This window comes from Punica granatum, chromosome 6 (assembly GCF_007655135.1).
Source record: "Punica granatum isolate Tunisia-2019 chromosome 6, ASM765513v2, whole genome shotgun sequence".
Classification (NCBI taxonomy): domain Eukaryota; kingdom Viridiplantae; phylum Streptophyta; class Magnoliopsida; order Myrtales; family Lythraceae; genus Punica; species Punica granatum.
Genome location: NC_045132.1, coordinates 24,070,993 through 24,098,121, shown reverse-complemented (window position 1 = coordinate 24,098,121; position 27,129 = coordinate 24,070,993). Strand labels below are relative to the sequence as shown.

Here is a 27,129-nt window from a genome sequence, read left to right as displayed (position 1 = left end):
ATCAGCTACGATCAATGCGGGTCAAAATTTTCTCGCAAGAAGAGCAAATATGTGCGGTTGGCTCAAACATATCCTAATTACCCATTTCAACGGGGAACTTTTTTTTTTTCATTTTTATTTTTTTTCCTCTTTGCGCAAATGATTAACAAAGTATCGATTTGGAGATGCAGGCCGAATATAATGTTGAAGGCAAAGAAAGAATTGTGTTGTGTCCGTGTGGTCTACTGCCTAGGGTTTTGGATAAATTATTAATTAGTACCACCCATTGCCACCTACCAACCTTTTTTACCCCGTCGGCTTTAGAACCCCAAGCGCCCATAGAATTGATTTGTTCTTCAAAAACCCAACATTGACATATGTATACCTCTCACCAAAAAGGGGGGGAAAAAGTCCAAAATGATATCTCTAGTTTTAGAGATGAGAAATTATACCCGGTCGTATACCCAAAAGGTCCCTTATATGTCTGAGATTGTAAAAAATCTACAATGCGTTTGTTTTCGGAGTTAAAGTCACGAATTTGTGATTGTGATTGTGATTGTAGAAGAAGACAAAAATATATGGGGCTCACCAGTTTGACTTTTGAAATATGAAATGAATGGAAGGTATAGATAATTAATTATAATGAGATTATATTTTAATAATATATGGGGTCCACCAATTTGACTTTTGAAATGTGTGTTTTGTTGTGTAGTGTTTTGAGTTAAAGTTAAAGTTAAAATCTTAAATTACGACTTTGAAAACAAACGGAGCACTAATATCCGAAGGTACAAGGAATATTTTATTGTGGAACCATAAAATTTTTCATTTCAAATTCTAGATCATATTACATGTTACTTAGTTCTTTAAATTTGATGTATGGATACTGAAACTTGTATCGAACCTTTTCGGTGGGCTCGATTTGTAGCCCTTTTTTTTTTTTGCCCCTTTCATCATATTCTATATGAAAACCTCGGGTGAAATACGTTCATATTAGCTTCCTTTAAATAACATTAAAATTTGAAGTGCCAAATACATATATATGGAAAGTATATATCGAAGAATTCATGAGTCCTCCACCAGTGCTTGACCACAATGATGTTGACCAACAAATTAATTAATTATGTAGGGACAATTAAATATGTTTTTTTTACAACAATTAAATATGTTTTTTTGGGTAATCACAAAAAATATGTTTTAATTCCACGAAGAAAGTCCCCAATGATTGTTAGTTGCTTACGGATAAAATGACGTCAGAATTTTTTCTTGGTCATATTTCTGGTCAGTTTGCCGTGCTTAATTAGTTAAATATATTTCCAGCAAAAAAAAATAATTATATAAATAAATATAGAGTTTTTATTCTTCCATATAAGATAATGGGAATGGTTAACAGAAAACCCTCAATGTGAAACTAATTACATATGTCATTGTCGGAAGAGAGAGGTAATATGCTAACCTACCCTAATTTGTACATTGTACTCAATATGATTTAATAAGTGCGCTCTGGCTAGGATATCTATTTAGTAGCTATTTTTTGCGTACCGAATCACGTCTTGTTTGTTATATTACTGCGAATCCTTAAATTTCAAAAATAACGGGTAACTCTCTCTTTATCATATATATGTTATGCTATTTGGTCGAGAATTGGACAGTACACCAAAGGACTCATAACTAGACCAATATTTGTTTCTAATTTAATTTTTTTCGGTAGATTAACGGGGTCAAGGTACAGAGAAAATCAAACAGTGCAGCAACCCCCGAGATATCTTCTAACAACGAGTGACCTAAGCAATTAGGAATAGAAAATAAAGAATGAACGCCCACAGGAAGAGAGACGGTCCATTGAGCTAACCAATCCGCGCACGAGTTCCCTTCATGGAGAGTATGCGGAATTAGCACCTCCTAATCACGTGGAATGAACCTCTTAATGTCCCCCACCAAAAACCTGAGCAAAGGATTGCAAGTCATCTTCCCCTGAATTAAGTCCTGCGCAATCAAAGAGTCCATCTCGAGAACTAGTTTCCGACAACCAGAGTCCCAAGCGATACTCAGCCCTGTGAGGATGCCCCACAGTTCTGCCATCATCGACGAAGCGATATCGATGCTTTGCATAAAACCGCTTACCCAGTTACCTCTCTCGTCACAAATAATACCTCCCGCTCCGGCTGAACCCGGGTTCCCACGTGAAGCACCATCCGTTTTGAGTTTGGGAAGGCCATCATGAGGTCAACATTGCGAGAGAAAGAGCTATGGGATAGAATGGACTCCTGCAGAGATAACATTAAATGTGAGATTAAAAGACCTTGTAAGCCCACTTACATAGGTGACCAGCGACCTGCTTGAACCGAACCCGAGATAAGGTGGGCTAGACGCTCAACGCAGAGAACAACCTACCCATAGAGAAAGCATCCGTCAGACAACCGAACCTGCATGAACGATGACGTAATGTTTCTAATTTAATTTTATCCTGGATATATATAACGTAGTCTTTTTCCTCTGTCGAGTGTTTATATATATTAATTGTATAATTTACAATCAACAATACGGGCATGGCACAAATAAAACGGGATATAGGACAAAACGTTGTACGTAGGAAATGCATGCAAATCTTAGCTTTCCATGCACTTAGTTAATATCAGCAATTAAATCTCACAACTCAGGAGCCAACCGGTTTGTTGTCTTCTCAAAGACCACATATATCATAGTTCAAATGATTTGATGTATTAATATGTTATCCATACGTAGGAAAACGACCAAAAACAAGATATTTAATGTTATGGAAGAGGTAGTAGCGAAAATCTCTATATATTAGAATTCAATAAATTAGCACAACCCACCTAACCGGTTCCATAATTAAACTGTTCGATTAGGACTGCCTACATTTTAATGATTCGATTGAGACAAACTATTCTGCCAGATATCGAGGGAGTCTGTTAATTCAACATGTGCGAGCCTTCATATTGATTAGAATGAGGAGACGGATCTAGGAGTTTAGTCCAAGCTAGGGAGTGAAAGGTAAAGACTTAATAATATCGTAAAAGCAAGGAATGCGAAAAGAGATAATTTCATAAAGACAATGACAAATTTGACATAATACATATGAACAATTGATAACTTTTTTCCGACTCCAAGGGGGCGAATCCATCCTTGATCGATTAGAATGATCAATTACCCAACGTTCGAGCCTCTCTGTTTTTTGTTTTTCGGTTGAACGTTACCACAGATCCTAGGACTAGGAGTCTTGTCTAAAATATTAGTTAATTAGAATGCGCTATACGTTCACGGGTTTATAATCTTAATCAATTTATAAAGTCGTTGCATTCACAACATATATATGAAAATTCACACAAATGTACAAGTCTAGTCAACTTAACTTATGTATATTCGGACGAGTATTGATATTCCTGCTTGATGGTGATGACTATAAGATATCTAGGATGTTAACAAAAGTTGAATCTTAAAATCAGTCGATATACCCAATGAATTAAATTATGCGATCTTCTTCCATCGATCCAGAGACTAATTGATCATTCACTTATCAACGGTGAATTGAATTTTAGGCAAAGAAACATATAAGTTCAGTATGATATGAACAAATTCATTCGAATAAATAATATCAAGATGGTTAGATAATTGAAGTTTGTTTTTTTTAAATAAAATCTCGAACTGCAGTTGACCCTACTCGAATTAAATTAGTCGGAACCTTCAAACTTTCAGATTTAATGATAATAAAAAAAAAAGATATAGACGTCAAGGGTTGTCCTTTCTTAAACATGCGGAACACTTTTAATCATGTTATATAGACATCAAGGGTTGTCCTTTCTTACAGATGCGGAGCACTTTTAAGCATGCTAATACCCTTAAGCAAATATTCGGTGAGTATTACTCAGCTACTTAGCTATATAACATCCAATTAAAATGCCTAAAATTGAAGAGTTAGCCTCACAACGGATCCACAAGTTGTCACTCACAATCTTTTCATTGGTGATAAATGAGTAACACTATTTATTCAATACTGTCGGTGTCCATTATATTGCTAGCTATTTGTACATTATTAATGAGCACAAAAAATGCTATGAAAAGGACAAAGCTATATGTCTTATCCAAATTTGAAAATCCTCATCCAAAGTTTAATTATAATATCAACCCAATTCTAGATTGATTGTATATCATTTACTATAAGACCCTTATTATAAATATATATCATGTTTAATAATTTAATTAGATTTGTGTATGCATTGCTGTATATATATTGACTTTCAAACCCTCAATTAGCTCTTGTAAGTGGGTCTTTGAATATATAGATGTACCTATTTTGTTTGTCTTTATTTACATGATCAATAATATTCTATATCTTTTGAAACCTTCTGTCATTGATATTATCATATAAAAAAAATGTCATGAACGGTATAGTAGCAGGAACCTTCCCCCTCCGGCCCTTCCCCCACCGCAATTTCATTTTTTTTCCCACATAAAAAACCGACATAAACAATTCCAAGATTATATGATTGCAAATATTTATAATATTATATTACAGAGTGTATATATATTTCAGTAAATATTCTTAGCTCGTTAGTTTATACTAATTTTAGCTCCACTGATTACTTGTCTCGACTAAAATGTTTTCACTGAGTTTAAAGTCGTCGCAACACATAAAATTTGCCACGATGGACATTGTTTGTCAACTGAATCATATTTCATGATTATATATATATATATTTTATAATATAATATGTGTATTTTTCTTTACCCAAAAAAAAAGTGTATAAATTATTACGTGATAATGACTGGGTATGGTATGGTTCGTTGGCGATGTATAACCTTCCCCCTTGACCGGCAATGGCATCCCTTTCCTCCAACTTTCTTATGTTTTGATCTCTTCTCTCCATTATAAACTCAGCAACGACTGACTCTCTCTGTATGTCCCCTTCATACGAAAATATATAAATACAGAGCCTCCCTTTGTTCTGAGGAGGACACGACACGAAGCTCAACTTATTGGGGAGGTGCCTAACTCCCTCTCTTCTCTTCTATCTTCGATTCCATTCGGTTCGGTTCAGTTCGTTCAATAAGCACCGACTAATCTACTCATCATACTCCCATATATCCTCTTCTTCCATTCCTTCATTCTTTTTTCAATTCAGTCAAACCAGCTTGTTTCCTTAGATTTGGATATTTCCCGGACTGACTCGAACGTTCGGTTTGAACTGGGAAGATTCGACATGAGGAGTGAAGATGGAACGGGAACCTACTCCGACACGAATTCTGACACGGAGAGCATGGCCAGCGACAGATCGGCCTTCAGCGGCCCTCTGGTGGCCGGCAAGAAGCCCTCCAAGAAGAGCGCGAGGTTCAACCTCCCTGGCGGCTCTGCAAGCAGGCGGGCCAAGGACGATGATGAGACGTACGTGGAGATCACCCTCGACATAAGGGATGACTCTGTGGCGGTGCACAGCGTCCAGGCTGCCGGCGGAGGCGGAGGCGGTCCTGGCCAGGGGATGGAGGACCCGGAGCTGGCGCTGCTGGCGAGGCGGACACTGGAGAAGAAGTCGTCGTTTGGGTCGATGCTGTTGAGGAACACGTCATCTGGCATCCGGCATGTGTCGCAGGAGCTGAAGCGGTTAGCGTCGCTCTCGAGGAGGCCGTCCGCCAGGCAGTTTGACCGAACCAAGTCTGTGGCCGCCCACGCCCTGAAGGGCCTCAAGTTTATTACCTCCAAGACTGGCGGCGGTGCCTCCGGCTGGCCCGCCGTTGAAAAGCGGTTCAACCAGCTCGCCGCCCCCAGCAACGGTCTCCTACACTGTTCCATGTTTGGTGAATGCATCGGTAAAGAGCCAAATCACTGTCTCTCTTTGTCTCCATTATAGTCTTTTAGAAAAGAAAATGAATTATTCTTTAATTTGTATAGCTCAGAAAATAAATGTATTTCTATTTTAAGTAAAAATACTATTTTGTTTTTCTATGAAGTTTCCCTTTTCAGTAAATGGAATGGAATTATTTATATGAATTTGAAAAAAAAATTCCAATTGCATAAATACAGATTACATGTAATGTAATAACTTTTTGCATTTTATAATTTAAATGTATTTACTGGAAAAAAGTGTAAATATGTATAATAAGAGTAATGAACTGACCCTGTGAATTATTATTTTTCATGGCATTAGATCTCCAAAATATTGCCTGTTCTGATATATATTATCTGAAATTATGACCGATCAAACGTATTTGTTTATTGGGAATGAAATTATATAAAACAGGGATGAATAAAGAATCGAAGGAATTCGCTAACGGGCTGTTTCGTGCACTCGCGCAAAGGCGGAACATCTATGGAGACTCGATCAACAAGGAACAGCTCAGAGAGTTCTGGGAGCAAATTGCCGATGAAAGCTTCGATTCTCGACTTCAGACCTTCTTTGACATGTGAGACTACTGGCTCTGACACGTTCTAAACCTAAAACGACCACGAATTACGAGTCAATTGTTTTAATTTTTCAATAATTTCAGCAATGGTCAACCGGCCGGCTGATTGAACTAATAAAGTCTTTTCTTAAACTTGATTTTCGTTAGTTATAAATTAATTAGATTGAGTAATAATAATGCAGGGTGGACAAAGATGCAGATGGAAGAATCACAGAAGAAGAAGTCACTGAGGTAATGTAATGGAAATGAGCTGTAACGATAAATTTGGTCAAACATGACGGCAATTTTTTTAACTGATTAAAATCAAATAAATCTTTAAAAAAATCACAATTAACCAAAAAAAAAATTGAAAGACAAAAAAATAATTGTCAAATAATTTGAAGGATTTAAGGGTGCATTTGGATTCAGAGTTAAAGTAACTTTAATTTTGATTGTGGAAAATGACAAATGAGATGTGATTATGAATTTAACTTGGAAAACGTGTGTTTTTGTTGTGTAGTGCGTTGAGTTAAAGTTAAAGTTAAAATTTTTTAATTGGAAAATGTGTGTTTTTGTTGTGTAGTGTGTTGAGTTAAAGACTTAAAGTTAAAGTTAAAGTTAAATTAAAATTAAGTGTTTGGAAATCCAAACATGACCTAAGAGTTTTTGAGATTGTTTTTTAATTGAGCTTTTTATTTTATTAATTTTGCAGATCATTAGTTTTAGTGCCTCGGCCAACAAGTTGCACACCATCCAGAAGCAAGCCAAGGAGTATGCAGCTCTCATCATGGAAGAGCTTGACCCCGATAATGCCGGTTACATCATGGTACGTGCCCGACTTCCGAAATTTCTACTGTTCACGCCATGCTGATGTCCTCATTCTTTCCCGCTAACCATCCTGATCGGCTAATTATTTGAAATTTCTTTCTTCTGTATGTTAATAGGTCCAGAACTTGGAGATGCTGCTGCTGCAGGCCCCAAACCAGTCGGTCCGAGTGGGGGATAGCCGGGTCCTGAGTCAGCTCCTTAGCCAGAAGCTGAAGCCGACCCAGGAGACCAACCCGCTGACAAGGTGGTACAGCAAGCTCAAGTACTTCCTCATGGACAACTGGCAGCGGGTGTGGATCATGATCCTCTACCTCGCTATCCTCGGCGGCCTCTTCACCTACAAGTTCATTCAGTACCGGAACAAGGCTGCATTTGGGGTCATGGGCTACTGTGTCTGTGTGGCCAAGGGTGGGGCGGAGACGCTCAAGTTCAATATGGCCCTCATCCTTCTCCCCGTGTGCCGGAACACGATCACTTGGCTTAGGAACAAGACGAAGCTGGGAGTCGCAGTCCCATTTGATGACAACCTTAATTTCCATAAGGTGATCGCCACGGGAGTTGTTGTCGGGGTGGGCCTCCACGGGATATCTCATTTGACATGTGACTTCCCCAGGCTCCTCCACGCGACCCCGGACGAGTATGAGCCGATGGAGCCATACTTCGGGAAGGAACAGCCGCCTAACTATTGGTGGTTCGTGAAGGGGGTTGAGGGCGTGACAGGGATTATAATGGTGGTGTTAATGGCCATTGCCTTCACATTGGCGACTCCGTGGTTCCGGCGGAACAAGCTCAACGTGCCCAAGCCCTTCAGACGGCTCACTGGGTTCAACGCCTTCTGGTACTCCCACCACTTGTTCGTGATCGTCTATGCTCTCCTCATTGTTCACGGGATCAAGCTCTACCTTGCCAAGAAATGGTACCAGAAAACGGTATGCTAAGTCCACCGTAGTATCAACTCAGCATATTGATTAAACTTACTTCTAGCAGTATAAGGTAAAGCTTTTGTTTTCTGATGGTTTCGTTCGGAATTCCTTGACTACAGACATGGATGTACTTGGCGGTGCCCGTGACGCTCTATGCCTGTGAGAGGTTGATAAGGGCATTCAGGTCGAGCATCAAGCCTGTGAAGATCCTGAAGGTGAGTAAAAGAACTGGATCCTGCTATCACGTTTCAATGCGTGTCAAATTCTTGACACCAATGTCAACTGATCATGGAAATACCGGGGAATGCACAGGTCGCAGTATATCCCGGGAATGTACTGGCACTGCATATGTCGAAGCCAAACGGGTTCAAGTACAAGAGCGGGCAGTACATGTTTGTCAACTGCTCTGCTGTCTCTCCATTTGAATGGTGGGCTTCTCATCTTCTCTTGCAACAATGTGATTATTCACACACCATTATTTTTATCTTAACTAATTGAATATTATGACATCTGAACGAATAGGCATCCTTTCTCCATCACTTCTGCACCGGGAGACGATTACCTAAGCGTTCACATTCGGACTCTTGGCGACTGGACAAGGCAGCTCAAATCCGTGTTCTCTGAGGTTCGCAATCACCACTTAAGGTTTTCCAATATGAATACATCGAGGCCGTTATATAAATTTGCTTGAAACCATTTCCCTAACATTGTCGGATCTGAAAATTTCAGCTGTGCCAACCTCCGCCCGTTGGGAATAGTGGTATACTGCAAGCAGACTGCAATCAAGGAGGAACTCTTCCAAGGTTAGTGTCTGTACTGTTCTGTTCTGTTTTGGCTGCACAGAAAAGATAAATCCTACACATGAAAGATATTCCTGGAAAGATATGCTGTTTGTTCTCGGTGGTGAATGGGGTTGTTCATATCCGTCGAAAGGGACAATGGCAAGCTCCCATTATTGAAATTGTCAAGCATAGACAAAGCATATGTGCGATGAATTATTCGCAAGGGTAGCCACTAGGAATTATATAATTCAGGTCACATAGTTAGGCAGTGTTATCACTTTCCCTCATCTAATCATCGATGAAGGAGATAATATATATCATATCAAAATGGTTGAGACGATTTATTTTGAAAAATGTTCTGCAGCTTTCCGAAGATATTGATAGATGGTCCCTACGGAGCACCAGCACAAGACTACAAGAAATATGATGTAGTCCTTCTGGTGGGGCTCGGGATCGGGGCCACGCCGATGGTCAGCATTGTGAAAGACATCATCAGCAACATAAAGATCAAGGAAAAGGAAGAGGAGAGCTTGGAGAGCTTGGAGAGCGGGATCGAGAGTGGGAGGGCCGGTTCGGTCATGAACCACAAGCCGAAGAGTGTCAGCAAGGGGTTCAGGACCCAGAAGGCCTACTTCTACTGGGTGACCCGTGAGCAGGGCTCATTCGAGTGGTTCAAGGGGATAATGAACGAGGTGGCAGAGATGGACGAGAAGAGGATGATCGAGCTGCACAACTACTGCACAAGCGTGTACGAGGAAGGGGATGCAAGGTCGGCCCTGATTGCAATGCTGCAGTCGCTCCACCACGCCAAGAGCGGGGTCGACGTCGTCTCTGGGACCCGCGTAAAGTCCCACTTCGCCAAGCCCAACTGGCGCCAGGTCTACAAGAAGATCGCGCTCCACCACCCCGAGACTCGAGTTGGTTAGTATACTCTAAACCACTAAAGCCTCTCCTTTTCCATTCCAGAAAAGACTATAATTCATAGGAAGAATCAATCCGGAAACCTCATGATCCTAACCGAAAGTGTAATGCCATTACACTGAACCCCTTTTTCCAACTACTAAAGCCCTTATTGCTTCCTACCTAACATGTGTAGTTTTAGGTGACCAACACGGGAGAAAACTAATCAACCCATGATGAGAAAAACAATAATTCATCTAATTATCAAAAAATAATATATGTATATTATAATCACTAATTTTTTTCCCCCAAAAAAAAAAATGAAATTGCAGGAGTCTTCTATTGTGGGGCACCGGCACTAACAAAGGAGTTGAGACATCTAGCCTTGGATTTCTCACACAAGACATCCACAAAGTTCGATTTCCACAAGGAGAACTTTTGAAGGAAACATTAACACCTACCTACTACTAATTGTATTTACGTTCTTAGGGTCATCAAGTACAAATTAATTATTTACTTGTTCATACATTTATAGATCTTTGATATACACTAGTTTGCATAATGTAAAGGTGTATGATATATAGAATTTCTTACACTTGAAGAAAGATGAGAGTTCTTTTTTTATTTTTATTTTTCGTTTTACGCTATTTCTGTCAGCTGCAAATTGTAATCTACAATGAGCGAGTTGTTAGTTTGGATTCGTCCTGTAAATCACACGGCAGTGCATCTGTTTTTGGGATGCATTACCGCTCTTGAGCTGTACCGGAAAGTATTAAAGTAATAGTTGAAGAAGAGTATGTTCTCTTATGTTTACAGCTCTGTTTTTTTTTTCTTTTCCTGGGCATTCACGGCACAAGCTGCTCTTATCCCTGAACAGATCGATTAGTTTACGCCAAACGAACGGATCCTAAATTTGGAAAGGAGTGCTTATTCCCCGTTTAATACATACAGCAGCTCGAACCAGAAACTTGGAAGAATTTGATTACGGAAAAGTGGGAGAACGTATTATAATTTGTCACTTCCGCCATACTTCTTCGATTTTTAGAGAAAAAGGTAAACTGTTTTTCGACCAAAATGGATCCAAATCCTATAAATCCTATACTTATCTACATGTCGGCATCTGCATCGCATTGAAATGCAGTTTCTGTATCGTACTCGTGTCTATCTTGAGCTTCGGCCACTTCTTCTCCCCATCAACACCGAAAGCGAAACTCCATGAGTGGAACTCTTAGATGTAATTTGACATCCGAAGTGGGAAAAGATCAACAAGCACTTCTCCTCGGTAGTTAGTGGTGGTGGATGCATGGACCACGTTGATGACCCTGAATGATTCGAACTCTTGACTTCTTGCGGCATGGAACGGGACGCACTTGGAGATTGTCGTTGGGGCTGGGCTAAAACCCCGTGGATCCTAATGATAGATCTTATGACCTGGAAAAGGTCTAGGGGCAAATGAGTCGGAGATGGAAAATTCAAAAGGCTCGAAAAGTGCAATTCAGTTCACGAAGAAAACACCGGGAAGATCCATAAGTGATCTTTTCCTCCAGTAAATGATTGCAGATCAAGTAACAAAACAAATCAAATCCTTTTGTTCAACCAGTTAAAGAATCATCATCCAAATTCCAAACATAAGTGCTAAATTCTTAATCGGCACTAATTTACAAAGCGACACATTATGAACATATTCCTTCGTGCCAAGCAACTGTTTCGTACCGACAGGGACAACTGCATGCTGCCGTGTGTTGAAGGTGTGAACGATCGTTACATCCGTATTTCTACATCTAAAGAATTAGACAACCTCGACTTTTTGCAGTCAGTCTCTGAAATGATCCACTCTATTGTGAAAAGAAGGCAGCTGGAATATTTCATGCCCTTATAACGTGTCCACGGGACAAGTCGGGTCGACCATGGAGGGATCCCCCTTAAACCACTGCAAGTGTAAACCTACTGCTTCCATGATCAGTAACATCAGTTATGTTCCAAGTCCTACGTAATTGGCCCAGAAAGGGTTGTAGAAGCTGGGAAACAAAATCAACGTGGAAAGAGTCGAAATATACTAACACCAAAAAAGTGAAAAGAAAGAAGCAATTCCATCTTACCCAAAGTCAATCAAGAAAAAACATTTTTGGCAGATTTTTCGCATGTAAAAGTGCAACTTTCTTCTTCTATTTCAACGTGGCTTTTGTTACGGTCCTGGAAGTGGACGGGGCCATGTTCCATTGCATGAATGGTGAGGGTATATCTCTCAGGAATGAATATTGAGGGCGATCCGATGGTCCCTTTCCCTCCTAGGACCGTAAATAAGTCGGCTGTAGTACGAGTTGTCGCATCGAAGATGTGGTAGGTGGCACTAACTAATCCACCTAGAGCAGTCGGACAAAATCTTTGAATTTTCATAGAGAAATTTCAAAATGAGTTGCCTCAATTCGTCAAACGCCACCCACAATAACGTTCGTGTTTGCTTCAATTTTCTCTTCCTGCTTCTCAAGTTGCATTCAATGTATTTTTGGTGAAAAATTCAGAGTTCATTCAAGATTTCAGAACATGGCATGAACACATAGAAAACCTTCGTATTTTCTTATAGTCCGACCGACCTAAGGAAGTCAACTCTATTTAAGTTCTTCAATGTTCAAAGTCATAAGTGGGTGAAAGAGAGTCAATGACCGGGAAAGCGTCGTCCCGTGTGGAGTGCTCATCCGCCAAACAAGATTTCATTCCATTCCATCCCTAACCGTCGTAACCAAGACGGACTGGCCGATATGTGCTTACAGCTCGGTGTTTATGTCTCAATGAGTAACGAGTCTTTAGGCTAGGTGTCTACATCGACAGACGCAAGTCTCCTGAACCTGCTGCGTTTCCCGTCCGGGAGTACTTTCACTGTTGTTGGAGAATTGGTGCCATTATTATTCAAAGTCAACCCTTATTTTATATGCAATTGTTCTAGAATATCAGTGCCCTTATTATTCAAAATCCCACCTCGGATTGTCAAGTCAAATTTTGGGTCCAAGAGAGTTCAAGGCATGGTGAGCGCAAGTCCTTCCAGCATACATTTCCTATTACGGTTCTTTATGGGTCCCACCCGTCCGATGATTAGATTATGCTGATCCAACTAGACTAGATTATGCTAATCCAACTAAACTAGATTATGCTAATATATAGAAGACGAAGAAAATGCTGCTTCCTGTTCACACCCAGTCGACCTAGATTGAATCAGAAGCAAGAAGTTTCCCATGGATGTTTGACAACATGAAATCGACCGATCTATTATCCATGGAGCGGTGATACTCTTAATGATAGCAATCCTAACCGATTGAATGAAAGCTATTGAGCTCGGCATATTAGGCATTTGAGACATGGAAGGAAGGCCGAATTGTTAATACAAGACCATTTCTATATAGAAGATCAGATCAGACCTATGGATTCATAAACAGTGTAGCAATACATAATAATCAATGGGGGAAAATAATGAAAGAAGGAAATCTTCTTGTATGCTAACAAGAAGAGAGTATCACGCCATGGGGGTTAGCCTTTACTATGTTTTGCAGTTTCATTCGCTCTTCCTTCTGTCCTTACTTTCTTGCTGGGATGAGCCTGGAGTGTTACTCTGGTCTTCACCGGACCTGGTTCCTGAGGATTCATCAGCCACGATACCACTAGAGTAGCTCTTGATTCTCAAAGAAATCAGGATGCTCGATAATATCCCGAGAAGAGGAAAAACAAAAGACCAAATCCGGGATTTACTGGAGCCTGAAGCTCTGGTCACGGCAGCACCAGCTAGGCTCCCGATGGATGTGTTCTGTAAGATCATTGGAAGGCAACCAATAACTGTTGGAAGCAGAAAATCCAGCACAAACCCCACATTAGTAGCTGCCAGGGCGTAGTTTATGACGTAAGAAGGGATAGGCGAGAATCGGGCGAGAAGCACAAATTTCCACCCATCTCGTTCCACTCCTCTGGAAAGCATGTGGAAGTACTTGTTTCTTTGGGCCCATTCCATAGCCGAACTCGAATTCCTGAACACTAGCCTGGAGAAAAAGCAATATTAGGAAAAGTCGCTTAAAAGCATGGACAGCAAATTACATAACAGTTGAAACATGAAACAATCAGTGATCTATGCCAAAGACATGAGGCCTTATCCCACTTTCCCAGTTCTTGGATGGTTAAGAACAGGAGTGGTTGATCTCCTTAATTTTAACTCTTTGGCAAAGGGTAGAAGCAGACCTTTCTTTCAGTTTCATCAACTGCAACACATAACAACCTAGGAAACCAGTACAGTCTTAAGATGCAAAATGCATAAACTAGGTACGGGCAACCTATATCAACTGCTAAAATAATTGTTTGATATAAGGTGAACATACCAAAGGGAAATCTTCAATAGCAAAAAAATTGCCATGAAATAAATAGGAAAATCAAGCTGATATGGCATATTCGTGAAACTTGTTCTACTTCCATATTCCCAAATACGAATAGCTTTGAACAACCTCGACAGCAATACTGTCAGGACCGTAATATATACTTTGCCCCTGTATATGTATCACTTTTTCCATTTTAAACTCTTGCATAAATGTGCCTGTCAGCGAGTGATCCTCATACCGGCATTAAATCTAGGTTAGTTGTAAACTGTCACAACTCGAAAACTTGGAACTCCACTTATGCAGCCAATCTAACATTTATCAGAATCCTCTGCTCCTAATAAGCAGATTCAAGAGTAAAACCACCGAACTAACCCTCGAGCTTCTTTTCCAACAGGAAAACCCAATTCACCCATGCCCTTTCTTCCTACGTACGTATTAACTCTAACGATCCTGCTGCTGAATAAATACTCAACCAATAATAAACTTTGCCAACAGACTCTCATCGAGATTCATGACAGCCAAGCTCTTCACAATCGACATAAGCAAGGAAGCATCCAAGAGCTACATTATCAAGGGATCCTCTTTTTTTTTTTATCATCCTATGGGCATGGAATCTTTTTAAAGATGACACAGATCGCGTGCCACTGAGGAAAGAGTTCCATGACATGACTAAATCCTCATCACGAGACAAAGAAACCACCCTGTTGCTTCTCATCAATGTTTAATGGAGTAATACACGAGAGCAGCAGCGAGCTCAAGTGATCTACATCTCTTACATCTGGCATTTTGCAAGAACAGGCGATACTTTACTCCTAAAGCAAAGCTAACACTAGACCCAAATCAGCATCACGAGAAATCTGGCATCAGTCTTGAGCAGCTCAGCACTCACAAGAGAATGAATAACAAAGGGCGAACCTGCCGATCCAGAAGGAGAGGGATGCGCCTAGCACCTTGGCGGCGAAGACGCAGAGGACGGCGGTGAAGAAGCCGAAGATGAGAGAGGCGCCGGCCTCGAAGAAGACGGCGTAGGGTAGGCAGAGGGCGAGGGTGAGGGTGTGGACCGCCACGTAGACGGGGATGGCCCAAACGCCCAGCCTTTCGGACATTTCCTCGAAAGCTTTGAGGGCGGTGTCCTTGTCCCATCCGTAACGCCTGTTGGCCTCACTCGCCGCCGCGATTGCCCCCACCGCCGCCGCGATCTTCCACCACCTGCCTGCCATTCTCCTTCGCCGTGCTTTTCCAGCTGCAGCTGGGCGGGTCCAACACGACACAATGGACAGGGACGTACGAGAGGATGGAAAGAAATCAACGCTTTGACTAAGAGAGAGGGTCCTGTCCTGTGCTTATTCGATCTGACCATTGGCCCACACGGACCCTCACTCTAGGGCCTATTGGACCTCTCCGGTGACCCAATTTTTATTGGATAGGCCGAAAGTGCAACTGTTTTATGGGCCAGTCTCACAAACTAAGCACCATATTCTCTTTCATTTGTCTTTACCGTTGTTCGGTGTCTCAGGCCGAGACAACACAATCGATCTGCTTCCTTCTGCTGGCTGTCGGCAATCCCCATGTCAAGATGTTGGTGAAGCGGTAATAATCAATCAATGCATAATCAATATCTTCAGTCGGCAATCCGCGTGTCAATATTTCGATGCAGCGCTATCTCCCGTTTAAATTTTGATGCGGCGATATCCCCATTTACGATTGATTCGTCACACACTTTTTCATTATAGCTGCCGGACACTCTTTCCTTATAGCTGCCTGACTGGCCCAACCGGATGGAAGAAAGATTATTATGTTTTGCAGCTAAGCTTGATGGCTATAGATCTGCAAGAGATGATTCTGGATTTGGTTTTGATTTGCATTAAATCGGTATCTGTCCGGTACTTGATTTATTCAAAGTTCAGATGACAAAATATGATCGTAGAAACTCCCAGCACTTGATTGATGCATTAATTGTTCGTAGTGGTCAGTTGAGACTTTGAGATATGTCAACCAATGAAATACCCGTCGCAAACACAATCAAGATCTAAACATTTGAAGAATATTGTCTGAGTCGTAAATTCAGGTGTACATCAAATTAGATTAAGCAAAATACAGTGCAGTGCAGAGTAAACCACTAATGAATGATGAGTTGCTCTCAACCCTAACAATATAAGAAAACAGAACTTGGAAGAAAGCAAGATCTTCCGGAAAAGATTGTGCTGCAGCTGATTTGCAGCACTAGCAGCTTTGACTAGTTCTACCAAAAATTTCGACATATACGATCTCGAAACATGTCCACTGCAGAGCAGTTTTGTCTTTCAAGTTTCCCTCCTGGTGCTCCTTCTACGAGGGGCATTGCCTTCCTTCTCGCCCTCGTCCTCGTCCTCCTTTTCCACGCTGCTGCCCTGATCATCAGAAGGCTGGGCAGGTGTCTCGGTTGGCTCAGCAACACTGCTCACCTGCAGGTTTACAAGAATTTAATCATATCGAACAGAAGGAACACATCTTTATCAAGTAAATCCTCGTTTAAACCGACTTTTCAGAGTATCCTTTTCACCCAGTTATTCAAAATGTTGATTCGTTGCAGGTCTCAGATCCATACCAACTGATGAGGTGCGATAGAATCTCATGGTAAAGCCAGTGTAAGCTAGAATTCCCCTCTTGATAAGTCGAGGGCATACATTTTGCCACCAAAAAGGAAGTACATTAAAATAACATTACCTTCTTTTTGCCACCAAAGAGGATCTTGAAGAACACCGACAAGATAACAACAGCTACAGCAACGAGAACCCCGAGTGTAATGTTAGGCTGACTCTCAGCCTTCTCGATGAGATCCTGCATGCAACACACCACACTTTGAGGAAATGTGTTCCATGACACAAGCAAGAACAGAAACTTATTATTTAAAAGAAGCTTAGATTAGGAAAATTCCTGTATAACAGGTCTGCTAACTGACCAGAATCTTAGGTTTGTGTGGCTCCAAGAAGGGAAAGTCCGCTATCTTGTAGAGGAGATCAAACACCTTCTTCTGCAAAAGGTAAGCTCACATACCATTAGCTGTCTGCTAACAACTAGCGTAGGGGAGTAATTGGAAAAGAAAGTGAATTGAGTGCTTACGTGTACGCCTGTGAGGCCATCTGAACCTGGGGCCGCATCCTCCTCCTTCTGCTTCTCCTTCTCAACTTCAAACTTAGGCTTCCATGCTGTAGCTCTATACGACTCAGCAACCTTCTCATCACTGGTGATCAGAATATTGTCGAACAGAATACCATCTTGCATGGTCCAGATCTCAATACCCACAGCAGCTATAGGCTCAAAATCGGGTTTGTCGAGCTCAAAGTAGTCTGGGTTGGGGATATCCCGAGGCTTCCAGATACCCTTGTAGTTCGGGTTGTCAATCATAGGAGCATGCCACTTCCCTTTGTAAGCAGGGTTCCTCTTCATTGGTCTCTTCCACTCTCCACAACCAGGACCTGTCTCACACTTGGGGTTGTCGATCTTCGGTGCTTCCCATTCACCATCTTCTTCATCATCCCAGTCCTCGGGCTTAGTAGCCTCAGGATCATCTATCTCCTCAGGCTCATCATCCAACCAACCCTCAGGCTTCACAGCCTCCTCATCTTCGATTTCCATTGGGGCGTCCTCATCCCAATCATCTGGTTTCACTGCGTCAGGATCTGGGATCTTTGCCCTCTCGTCCCAGTCCTCTGGCTTCTTGTCATCAGGATCGGGGATTGTCTTAGCTGGTACAAGGGCAGGCTCAAAATCATCAGCCGAAAGGAAGTTTGCCTTCTTCTTCTCTTCCCCATCAACCAAGATTCTCACTTCATTATCAGGTGTCAAGATTGCAGTGTAAACATGGGTGAGTTTGTCGAGAGGCACAGAAGGTGGGTACTTGAGATGATTCTCGACATATTCTCCAGTCTTGGGGTTTTTGTGCTTCAAGATGAAGTGAACCTTGTTTGTGGCACCACATTTGTCAGGTCCAAACATTATGGTGTACGGAGACTCATTGTTGAATTCCTTGGGCTTCCACCCAGCTTCTTGAGGTCGGAGGTACTTCAAATAGGCACCCCCACATTCAAGACCATTCTGTAAGCGGACCTCATATTGTAGAACAACAGTCCCATCCTTGAGGCTGTAGTTCTCATCCAGCTCTTTCACTATGGCATACTTCTTGGCCTTCTCACTGACAAGAAGCCCATAATCCTCATGTCCCTCACTTTTGGAATGTTTCCATACACCTGAAACAACAAGAGCCCATAGATGTTATTTACCCATCGAAGAATGAAATAATTATCATCAGACCCACTATTTGTCAGCAAAGAAAGAAAAAAACACGAGACAAGCTTATATACGAACAGCTTTCATTAAATACCCAGGTCGGACAGGCAGATGATATATAATTTTTTAATTATTACACAGAATCACAAACTCCAAACAGATAATTAAATACACTACGTTCAGTTCGACAGTATTAACTTAATTCCATCACGGTTTTTATACATCTCATACAATTACAAAGAAATCCTCCCTAATTTGGGCATATAAGTAGCATGAGTAGAATAGGTGAGATTATCAAACACGCAACCCGAATATAAACAAGTCCTACCAAACCGCCCACATGATTATTCTCATCTCTTTTACCATATTTCATTCCTTTTCCTATGCATTGTTCTTGAAAATAACCGCGTTCAATTACTTTGTTTTGAATGGGGTGACAATAACATGCTATTTTGGAATGGGCTTTGAGCATCAGCTCGACATTTCACCATCAGACGCGTCTCATATTCCTACTCATGAAACAAGTGCATCCATGGAGATCGAAGACCAAAATAACACAAGATAGAAATTTGCAGACAGTCGAGAGACAGCTTCAATGGTGTTTATGTGTCTGACTAAAGTGCAACAACACACATTTGAAGCTAATTTCCATTAATACCAGACAATGACAAGAGACAGCTCATATAATGTTTATTTGTCTGACTGTGTAGAAGATGGCAGGAACATACATATGAAGCTCATTTCCATAAAAAGCACAGCATCTCACGTGTTACATTACGACAATGCGCAAAAGCAGAACTCTCGTTTCTCACCTTCGTAGTCCTCCTTCTCAGACACAATCCACCGTCCCTCGAGCGATTCATCAAAGGACTCGTAGAAGATCTAGAACAAAAACACAAATTACATCAGATCAAATCCACAGAACCCGACGAATGCAAGAAAATGCAAAGACACAGGATCGATCGACGCGAATCAGAATGCGTACCACATCAGAGGCGCGGATCTGGAAAGCTAAGCAGCTCAGCACCAGCAGTATCGCGGCAGACGCAAGTCGACCGATCCGCCTCCCCTCCATCGTGAACACTTCCTGAAACAGGAGAACAAGAACGATCAGATGACGGAATCTCGAGCTTCAGCTGAAGATGGAAAGAGATCCGGCGAGGAACTCACCGTCCGATCGAGCAGCGGACGAACACCTACGAACTTTCTAGACGTAATGAGATGTTTCTGCGAGAGAGAGAGAGAGAGAGAGAGAGAGAGAGACCCACTGGCCGGCCTCGGTTGGGTGAAAGAGGTGGGGCGGGAACGTGGGATTATATGTTGCGGGGAGCATCGACGTTGCACGTCACGGAGCTGACTTGGCATCTTTTTATTGGTCCTTATTGCCGAATCGACGTGGCGAATAACAGATTGGCAAATCGTATCGTATACGAGAAAGATAAAAGGGCTCTAGGAAGAGAGGACTTTTGACTTTTGACTTTGGGGTCGGATCTAGTCGTCGGCCCAAAGGAAGGCCAGTCCAATGTGTAGAGTTGTGGTCTGGGCCAGGCCCAATTGTGCGCCTTTCATAGAGCAGTGATCTGACCATCTCATCACTTGCCATTTCATTGCTTTTAGGTGTTGTGCTTAGAGCGTAATTGTCCAAAGAAAGTTATGGCTCTATCGGATTGGCCATCTCCGGTTCAAAACGAAGTTGTTCAATTCCCAACAAAGCATTCCGAGTTATCATCAGGTCACGATAGTTCTTTCCATTCACAAATTGCATTGCAGAATCAAAGTCGGTTGGGAACTCGCTCTGCTAAAGCACCGAGAAGGTGCTACCACTAAGTCACATTAAGCAGAGTTTCTTCGTGACAAGCAGAATAATGAAGCAATCAAAGAGATCACAAAGGAGAGGTTAACAATTCATTCATAAATCTGTCTGCATAAATTTTCCTTAAGTTAACAAAGTCGGAGAAAATCATGGAATTTGAAGTTACATGAACTCTAAAGAACTCCTGATGCCTGCTGCTCAGCGACTTTTAGCCTTCTTTTGGTTTTGGGCTTGGAACTTCACCGCTGCACAGATCTTCTTCCAGCATCTTACGGATATGATTGTTGGGATCAAGACCCAGAAGGAATTTGCAAGCACATAGTACGCGTAGTAATGGAGTTGGCTCGTAGCGAAGTTATCGCCTTCCAAAACTGCAGTAACAAAGTACACAGCAGTTCCATAAAGTTGCCCGAGAGAAATGGCGAACTGTAGGAGGTAGCTGTATGACTTATTAGTAGCTATAGCATACCTGCCATGAATTAGTAATTGAGAAAAATGTCAGCAGTGTAAGGAGCGTACTCGATGTTGAAAAAAAAAAAAAAACAAAGCGGGAGGGGAATGTGAGAAGTAGATGCTACTAGATCCGAGCTTAAATTTGAAATGCATAAATGCTTCGTACATCATTCATATTCCAGGAATAATCTGAAAACGGAGATCTGCTAACGGTGATTAGTGTATCCTGTCTAAACCTATTCATATGCATCAATGATGCCATGCTCAGTACAGGGAAATGAGACATCTTCAAACGAAATAGAGGAATTGACATGGCAAAGTCCGTTGCTTTGCACAAAACATTTTCTCAGATAGCAGAATGAGAATTGAAACAGTTACATTCAGAATAATGAAGTTCAGATGACAGGTAGTCGGTAAAAATCTTACACTGCAAGGATGCAAGCCGGACCTTCAAAAACTGCAGTCAGCCCTTCAACGGAGACAACAGCCGAATCTCTAGCGGCATACCTAGAATCACCTTTGCTGTACTCCTTCCCTGCCATTTTGCAAGCTCATAAGGTTCAGACAGATAGTCGAGTTGCCGGACATAGTAATTTGAAAGGAGGATGTGAGGAGAAGACAGCTTACAAACTTCTGCGAGGTAAAAGCCGGAAGGGTTCTTGTAGAACTCCGGGGAGAAAGCAAAATAGCCCTCGAGGATCATGTGAGTGAGGCCCGTGAAAGCCCACCAACACATGAGCAATCTATCGACTGTCGATCTCCTCGGCGACCCTCCTGCCACGATTAACGAATGAAAAGATCCAATACAATCAAATGTTTCAATCTCACACACACACACAACTGACAACGCCAGATCCAATTCCTCTAACTGTGAGCATCGTATTCGATGAATTCGCACAAATCTGCAAACGCCAACACGTACATGGACGAACACTACACCTATCATGGAGGAAAATGGGATTGCCCAGCTCAAGCCTCAATCACTGACATTTCTCACCGACCATATTGGCGATTGTTTCAGATAGAATCAGAATTAGGGCTACGTAGTGGAAGAGGCAGTGAGTAGTACCGGAGAGGAGCCAAATGAGGGAGGCGACGAGCAACGACGACCCGAGGTAGACGCCCACGATGGTGGACTGGGAGAGGAGGACGGGGACGTAGCCGGGGAGGTTGAGATCTCTGGGGACGTAAGGGTGCGGATGCTGAGCGGCGGCGGGGGCTGCTCCGTCCATCTTCTTCGCCTCCGAAGTCAAAGAGCGATGGAGTTCACAAAGAGTCAACAGAAACCGGAAGCTTTCTGCTTGGAAAGAGTTTGAAACGGATCGACCATTGGCTTTGATTGAATCTGGTAGCCCAAAAAAGGTAACGATTTTTACATGGAGGGCGAACGTACGGTAAGTCGGAGTCGAGGTACATAATCCCGGTGTATATGCACCGGATGCATTGAAGTAAGTCTCGAAGATTGATCAAGCTCGTTTACGGGACTCCATGACTGTCCACGCCAGAAAATCGAGAAATTCCGGGACTATGCTATTCCTTAGATGATGAACGATTTTGGATCGTTGAATTGTTATTGAATTTCCTTGCTTACAAAAGTTGCAGCTAATAAGAAATTTTCAATGCGTTTGGTTTTAGAATTAAGTACAGTTGAATTTTGATTTTAATTGGATTATAATAATTGTGTTGTTGAATTATAAAAAAAAATGTGAAAAATTAATGAATATTTTAAAGAATTTAGTATTAAAAATTAAATTAAATGGTTAAAAAAATTAAAGAAAATAAAAAAATAATAATTGTATTATTGACTTTTATTGTGTAGTGAGTATAGTTAAAATTAGAGTTAAAATTTTAAAAATCGACCCTAAAACTAAACGGGCTATTTGTAATGGACACGATTTGAATATGAAAGAGGGAGGACTAGTTAGCTATTCGGGCCGACAAAAATTCCGGTGTCTTGTCTTAGAAAGCGCATCCAACTGCTTCAACGTCTTTTCATTACTTTCAAACACCATCGAATCCTGGGGGCCCGAGGCCATGCTCGAATCCGGTCCCCTTGGCATTAGCAAATCAAAAAATAAGATTGCTTTAGGTAGAGAGGACCTTTGACTTTAACTTTGGCGTTGAATCTCATCATGGGCCGAGAAACCCAACAGGTCTGATGGGCCCTCTGTGGAGAGGTGAATGGGCTGGCCAGCCCAGGTGCTACTCTTATAGAGCATTAAAGAATTTGCTCTATCAAAGTTTAGCGCTTTCGTTTGGTTTTACAATCAATTTTTAACTCAACTCCACTTAATTTTACTTATCTTCAATTCAATAACATAATTATTAATTTTTTCTTTTTCTTCAATTTTTTTAACCATTCAATTAAATTTTTAATACTAAATTCTATCAACTATTCATTATTTTTTTCACAATTTAATAACACGGTCATTACAAATCAATTATAATCAAAATCCAACTCTACTTAACTCTAAAACCAAACACACCTAGCTTCCTAATCACAAATCACGTTGCATTGCATCGTATAACCAATGTTCGTCGGGAATTCAGTTTGCTAAAACACTGAGAAGTTTTTTATTTTATTTTAGATCTGGGAAGTTACTACAACTTTTAGTCACATTCATGACAAAGAGAATAATAGAGATCATCCAAGGGAGGGGTTAACAATTCAATCAGAAAATCGTGGAATTTGAAGTTACATTAACTCTAAAGTAATCCCGACGTCCCGTGCTCAACGGATTTTTGCCTTTTTCTGGTTTTGGGCCTGGAACTGTACCGCTGCACAAATCTTCTTCCAGCAATTTACGGATATTATCGCAGGGATCAAGATCCAGAAAGAATTCGGGACCAGATAGGAAACATAGTAATAAAACGGGCTCGCTGCGAAGTTATCGCCTTCCAAAACTGCGGTAATGAAGTACACGGCAGTGATGTAAATATGCCCGAGACAATTTGCGAACTGGAGGATGTAGCTGTATGGCTTTTTGGTAGCTATAGCATACCTGCCATGAATCAGTCATTGAGGGAAACGTGAGGTTCTTCAGCATCTGAAAAAGATGAGGCAAGATAAGATATGGTTTGCGAATGCGAGAAACGGATATTCGTATAGTCGGCCCTGTACATCAATCATGTTCCACGAATAATCTAATAAACGTGTTTCTCCGAGAGCAAAATGTAAATGAAATAGTTAGAACCGAGCAATGAAGTTAAGATCATCGGTGATCGAAAATCTTACACTGCAAGGATGCAAGCCGGACCTTCAAAAATCGCAGTCAGCCCTATAATGGAGACAATACACGGATCTCTAGCTGCATACCTCGAGTCACCTCTGCTATACTCCTTCCCTGTCAGTTTGCGAGCTCAAAGGTTCATACAGATCGTCGAGTTGCCGATGTTGTAACCATTAACAAGGATCTTTGTGAAGGAAGGGGAGCTTACAAACTTCGGCGAGGTAAAAGCCAGAAGAGTTCTTGTAGAACTCGGGCGAGAACACGAAATAACCCTCAAGGATCATGTGGGAGAGTCCAGTGAATGCCCACCAGCACATGAGCAATCTATCGACTCTCGATCTCCTAGGCGATCCTCCTGCCACGATTAACAACGGATGTGAATGAGCCAATTCAATCACGACGCGCCGGCGAAGAGGTAGAAGAGTAATAATACCAGAGAGGAGCCAAATGAGGGAGGTGACCAGTAATGCCGCGCCGACGAATACTCCAAAAATGGTGGAGTGGGAGAGGAGGCCGGGGACGTAGCCAGGGAGGCTGAGGTCTCTGGGGACGTAAGGGTGCGGATGCTGAGCGGCGGCGGGTTCTCCCATCTTCTTGGCCTTCGAAGTCAACAGCAATGGAGTTCACGGGGAGTCAACAGCGATGGGAAGCTTTGGGATCGAATGATATCCAAAATTGGTGAGTTGGAGATTCCTGATTTGAATTTTAAAGAACAATTTTTTTTTATTTAAATGGAAGCGATCTTGCCGAGAAGTTGTTGGGTGATCTTATATTATTACGTAGTGTGAGGAGTCACCAATTAAACTACGCGAAATAAAAAAATTAGTACTAATCACTTGAATAATTATCATAATTATTTTTCATTAAATAATTTCTAATAATTCTTCCTCATCACATACAGGATCATTTAAAATTTTCTCAATCTTGCCAACCTTCCGATTATTCCAAGCACATGTAGCTCGAAAGCGGCGCTCAAAGCACGCTATCATTTGCACATACTCCGGTAAAATTGTAGTACAACCAAGAACAACTAAAAAGTACAAAAGACCAACGTGGGTTGGTCCCTAAACAAAAGAGTAGGCCACTGCAATAACTGCACTAAATTAAAGTCCTTTTTATGCGTATAAATACACCCCATAAATTAAATTAAAATATATATGAGGTGAGTTTTATTATAGCAAAATATTATTTCTATAAATATATCATTAACTCGTGGAAATTTTTTAAAGATCAAATTTAATTTATGCCTATAAGTTATAACTCAAATCCACTAGTTTTAAAAAAAAATCGTATCCAAAATTTAAAAAATAAATCAATTCTTTTCAACTGAAAAAAAAAGAAAGAAAAGAAACAGAAAAATCAATGTACTAATCAGTCACTTCTAATGAAATCTTTTGTTGAAGGGGTGCAGTGCAAGATACATTTCAATTTTCGTGATTCGTTTTTGTGTTGCGAATGTGTACCCGTGATTTTTTTTTAAAAAAAAAAAATTCTACTTTAATCTTATATTGAATCCATATTTTCAACCCCGACGAATCCCGCCGTGATCCATCATCCAAAGCCCATATTTATTTAATGATTTTGATTTATTTATATTATTATCTTTTTTACTGGAACCATAATCTGATAATCAATTAAATAATTATCTGGTATAAACAAAAAAAATAGTATTTTCATCAGTGTGCATCAATTTGTAATTTTATATACACATGTCTAACGAGAGTTTATAAGACTCAAATATAGAATCTTATTAGGAAGAAGAAATGCCAAGCCACGAAGAAACATGCCATCCACGATGAACATTGAACTGGAAATCCATATATATATAATTTTCATCAGTAAATGCGACGACAGACTGTGATCCCGTCCCCTACCGCAAATTGTGATATATCAACTCGTGGGTCTGCTGCTATCATTTTGTTGAAGTCGACCGTGGCCTGCCACGCATGCCTCCTCGTCGTCTGAATCGAGGACGGATCGGGAAGCACAACCGTACCACCCCAGAGGGTGTTGTCGTAGACCATCAAGCCCCCGACCCTCACCAGTCTCATTAGCCTCTCGTGATAGTTCTTCAGATTGGCCTTGTCGGCATCCACGAAGGCGAAGTCAAAACTACCTTCATTCTCTTATAAGCGGAAACCACAAAAAAGAAAAAAGAAAAAAAAGGACACATTATATATGAGCCGGCTCGGACATAGCCGATGTCCCCCCCCCCCCCCCCCCCCCCCCCCCCCCCCCCCCCGACTCTGCAGGCCTGGGATATCATCTGGTCTTTCTGATTCCAATTATGGCAATAGGAGTTAGGAGGATTCTAAATTTAGGTATCCAGCTTGCTTACATTTTTTAGCATCAGATCAAGAGCTGGCAAGGCCTGAGACTCGATGAACTCGATCTTGTTCTCGACATTGGCCCTCTTGATAAATGGGAGACCGATGTTCTTATGCACTTCTCGGTCCACGTCAATAGTCAATAGCCACGACCTTTCCATCTTTCGGGATGGAAAGGGCAGTGACGAGGAGAGAGTATCCCGTGAAAACACCGAGCTCGATCGTCTTCTTCGCATTCGTCAGCTTCAAGAGCAACTCAAGGAACTGACCCACATCGGGCGAAGTCGACAAGTAAGCCCTGCATGGATATTGAAATCAATCGGTCCTAGGCCCTAAATAAACTCTGTTTCTAATTGTTATAAAATCAAAACAAGAGATGTTTATAACTTTATATGTATGCTTCGTGCGGGGAAGATCGATAGGAGGCGAGAGAGTTACTGGGGATGGTGAGCGGTGGCATCCCTAAGCTCCTTGAGCAGCTCCGCTTCTCGTGGATACACGCTCGTCTCCAGTATATACTGCAAAAGCCAAATTGAACCGACTAATTACTGTAACATAAGACTACACGCGCGAGTACGGCCAAAGGTCGAGAACTAATATGCCCGAAATACGAGTATGGGGATTGGTTAGACATACCTTGTAGAGCTCATGGCTCTGCAGCAGCCCTGATGGGCCGCTGTACTCTTTCTTCGCCATAGCTGCAGATTCCATTTCCTGTACACACATATACTAATGAACGTACATGATGAAGTTGACTAGTGATTAATCATATAAAAAGTGATCTCAAGGCGAGGCCCGCCAAAGATATAGAAGGATTGCCGTTGGAAGGGAGTTTAATTACGCTATCCGGCCCTAATAGCAGCCGCTTATATAA

The 27,129-nt window shown here is 41.5% G+C and overlaps 5 protein-coding genes and 1 pseudogene across 6 annotated transcripts; 1 reads left to right on the top strand and 5 right to left on the bottom strand.

Moving 5' to 3' along the window:
• Window positions 1–4,830: 4,830 nt before the first annotated feature.
• LOC116211643 (respiratory burst oxidase homolog protein D) lies at window positions 4,831–10,615 on the top strand. Of its 2 annotated transcripts, XM_031546106.1 has the most exons (12): window positions 4,831–4,982; window positions 5,192–5,802; window positions 6,234–6,396; window positions 6,579–6,627; window positions 7,088–7,201; window positions 7,320–8,132; window positions 8,246–8,341; window positions 8,439–8,554; window positions 8,649–8,751; window positions 8,856–8,929; window positions 9,273–9,829; window positions 10,141–10,615. In XM_031546106.1, the coding sequence occupies exons 2-12, from the start codon at window positions 5,199–5,201 to the stop codon at window positions 10,248–10,250; spliced, it is 2,799 nt and encodes a 932-aa protein (XP_031401966.1). In that variant the 5' UTR covers window positions 4,831–4,982; window positions 5,192–5,198; the 3' UTR covers window positions 10,251–10,615. The 2 variants fall into 2 exon arrangements, with proteins under 2 accessions (XP_031401966.1, XP_031401965.1); XM_031546105.1 differs by having other exon boundaries at window positions 4,842–5,802.
• A 2,553-nt stretch (window positions 10,616–13,168) lies between these two features.
• LOC116210626 lies at window positions 13,169–15,511 on the bottom strand. Its single transcript, XM_031544573.1, has 2 exons — window positions 15,079–15,511; window positions 13,169–13,833 (listed from the first exon to the last, which is right to left on the bottom strand). The coding sequence occupies exons 1-2, from the start codon at window positions 15,381–15,383 to the stop codon at window positions 13,356–13,358; spliced, it is 783 nt and encodes a 260-aa protein (XP_031400433.1). The 5' UTR covers window positions 15,384–15,511; the 3' UTR covers window positions 13,169–13,355.
• Window positions 15,512–16,173: 662 nt separating this feature from the next.
• Window positions 16,174–19,812, bottom strand: LOC116210625 (calnexin homolog). Its single transcript, XM_031544572.1, has 7 exons — window positions 19,603–19,812; window positions 19,418–19,519; window positions 19,245–19,314; window positions 17,266–18,392; window positions 17,105–17,176; window positions 16,870–16,983; window positions 16,174–16,607 (listed from the first exon to the last, which is right to left on the bottom strand). Exons 1-7 carry the CDS (start codon window positions 19,795–19,797, stop codon window positions 16,467–16,469), a joined length of 1,821 nt encoding a protein of 606 aa, XP_031400432.1. The 5' UTR covers window positions 19,798–19,812; the 3' UTR covers window positions 16,174–16,466.
• Window positions 19,813–20,313: 501 nt separating this feature from the next.
• Window positions 20,314–22,049, bottom strand: LOC116212490 (probable 3-beta-hydroxysteroid-Delta(8),Delta(7)-isomerase). The gene is made up of 4 exons (XM_031547122.1): window positions 21,768–22,049; window positions 21,326–21,472; window positions 21,125–21,233; window positions 20,314–20,714 (listed from the first exon to the last, which is right to left on the bottom strand). The coding sequence occupies exons 1-4, from the start codon at window positions 21,928–21,930 to the stop codon at window positions 20,444–20,446; spliced, it is 690 nt and encodes a 229-aa protein (XP_031402982.1). The 5' UTR covers window positions 21,931–22,049; the 3' UTR covers window positions 20,314–20,443.
• Window positions 22,050–23,358: 1,309 nt separating this feature from the next.
• On the bottom strand, window positions 23,359–24,613 carry LOC116212491 (probable 3-beta-hydroxysteroid-Delta(8),Delta(7)-isomerase). Its single transcript, XM_031547124.1, has 4 exons — window positions 24,362–24,613; window positions 24,137–24,283; window positions 23,934–24,042; window positions 23,359–23,700 (listed from the first exon to the last, which is right to left on the bottom strand). The coding sequence occupies exons 1-4, from the start codon at window positions 24,516–24,518 to the stop codon at window positions 23,430–23,432; spliced, it is 684 nt and encodes a 227-aa protein (XP_031402984.1). The 5' UTR covers window positions 24,519–24,613; the 3' UTR covers window positions 23,359–23,429.
• A 997-nt stretch (window positions 24,614–25,610) lies between these two features.
• Window positions 25,611–27,107, bottom strand: LOC116210403 (annotated as a pseudogene).
• Window positions 27,108–27,129: the final 22 nt, after the last annotated feature.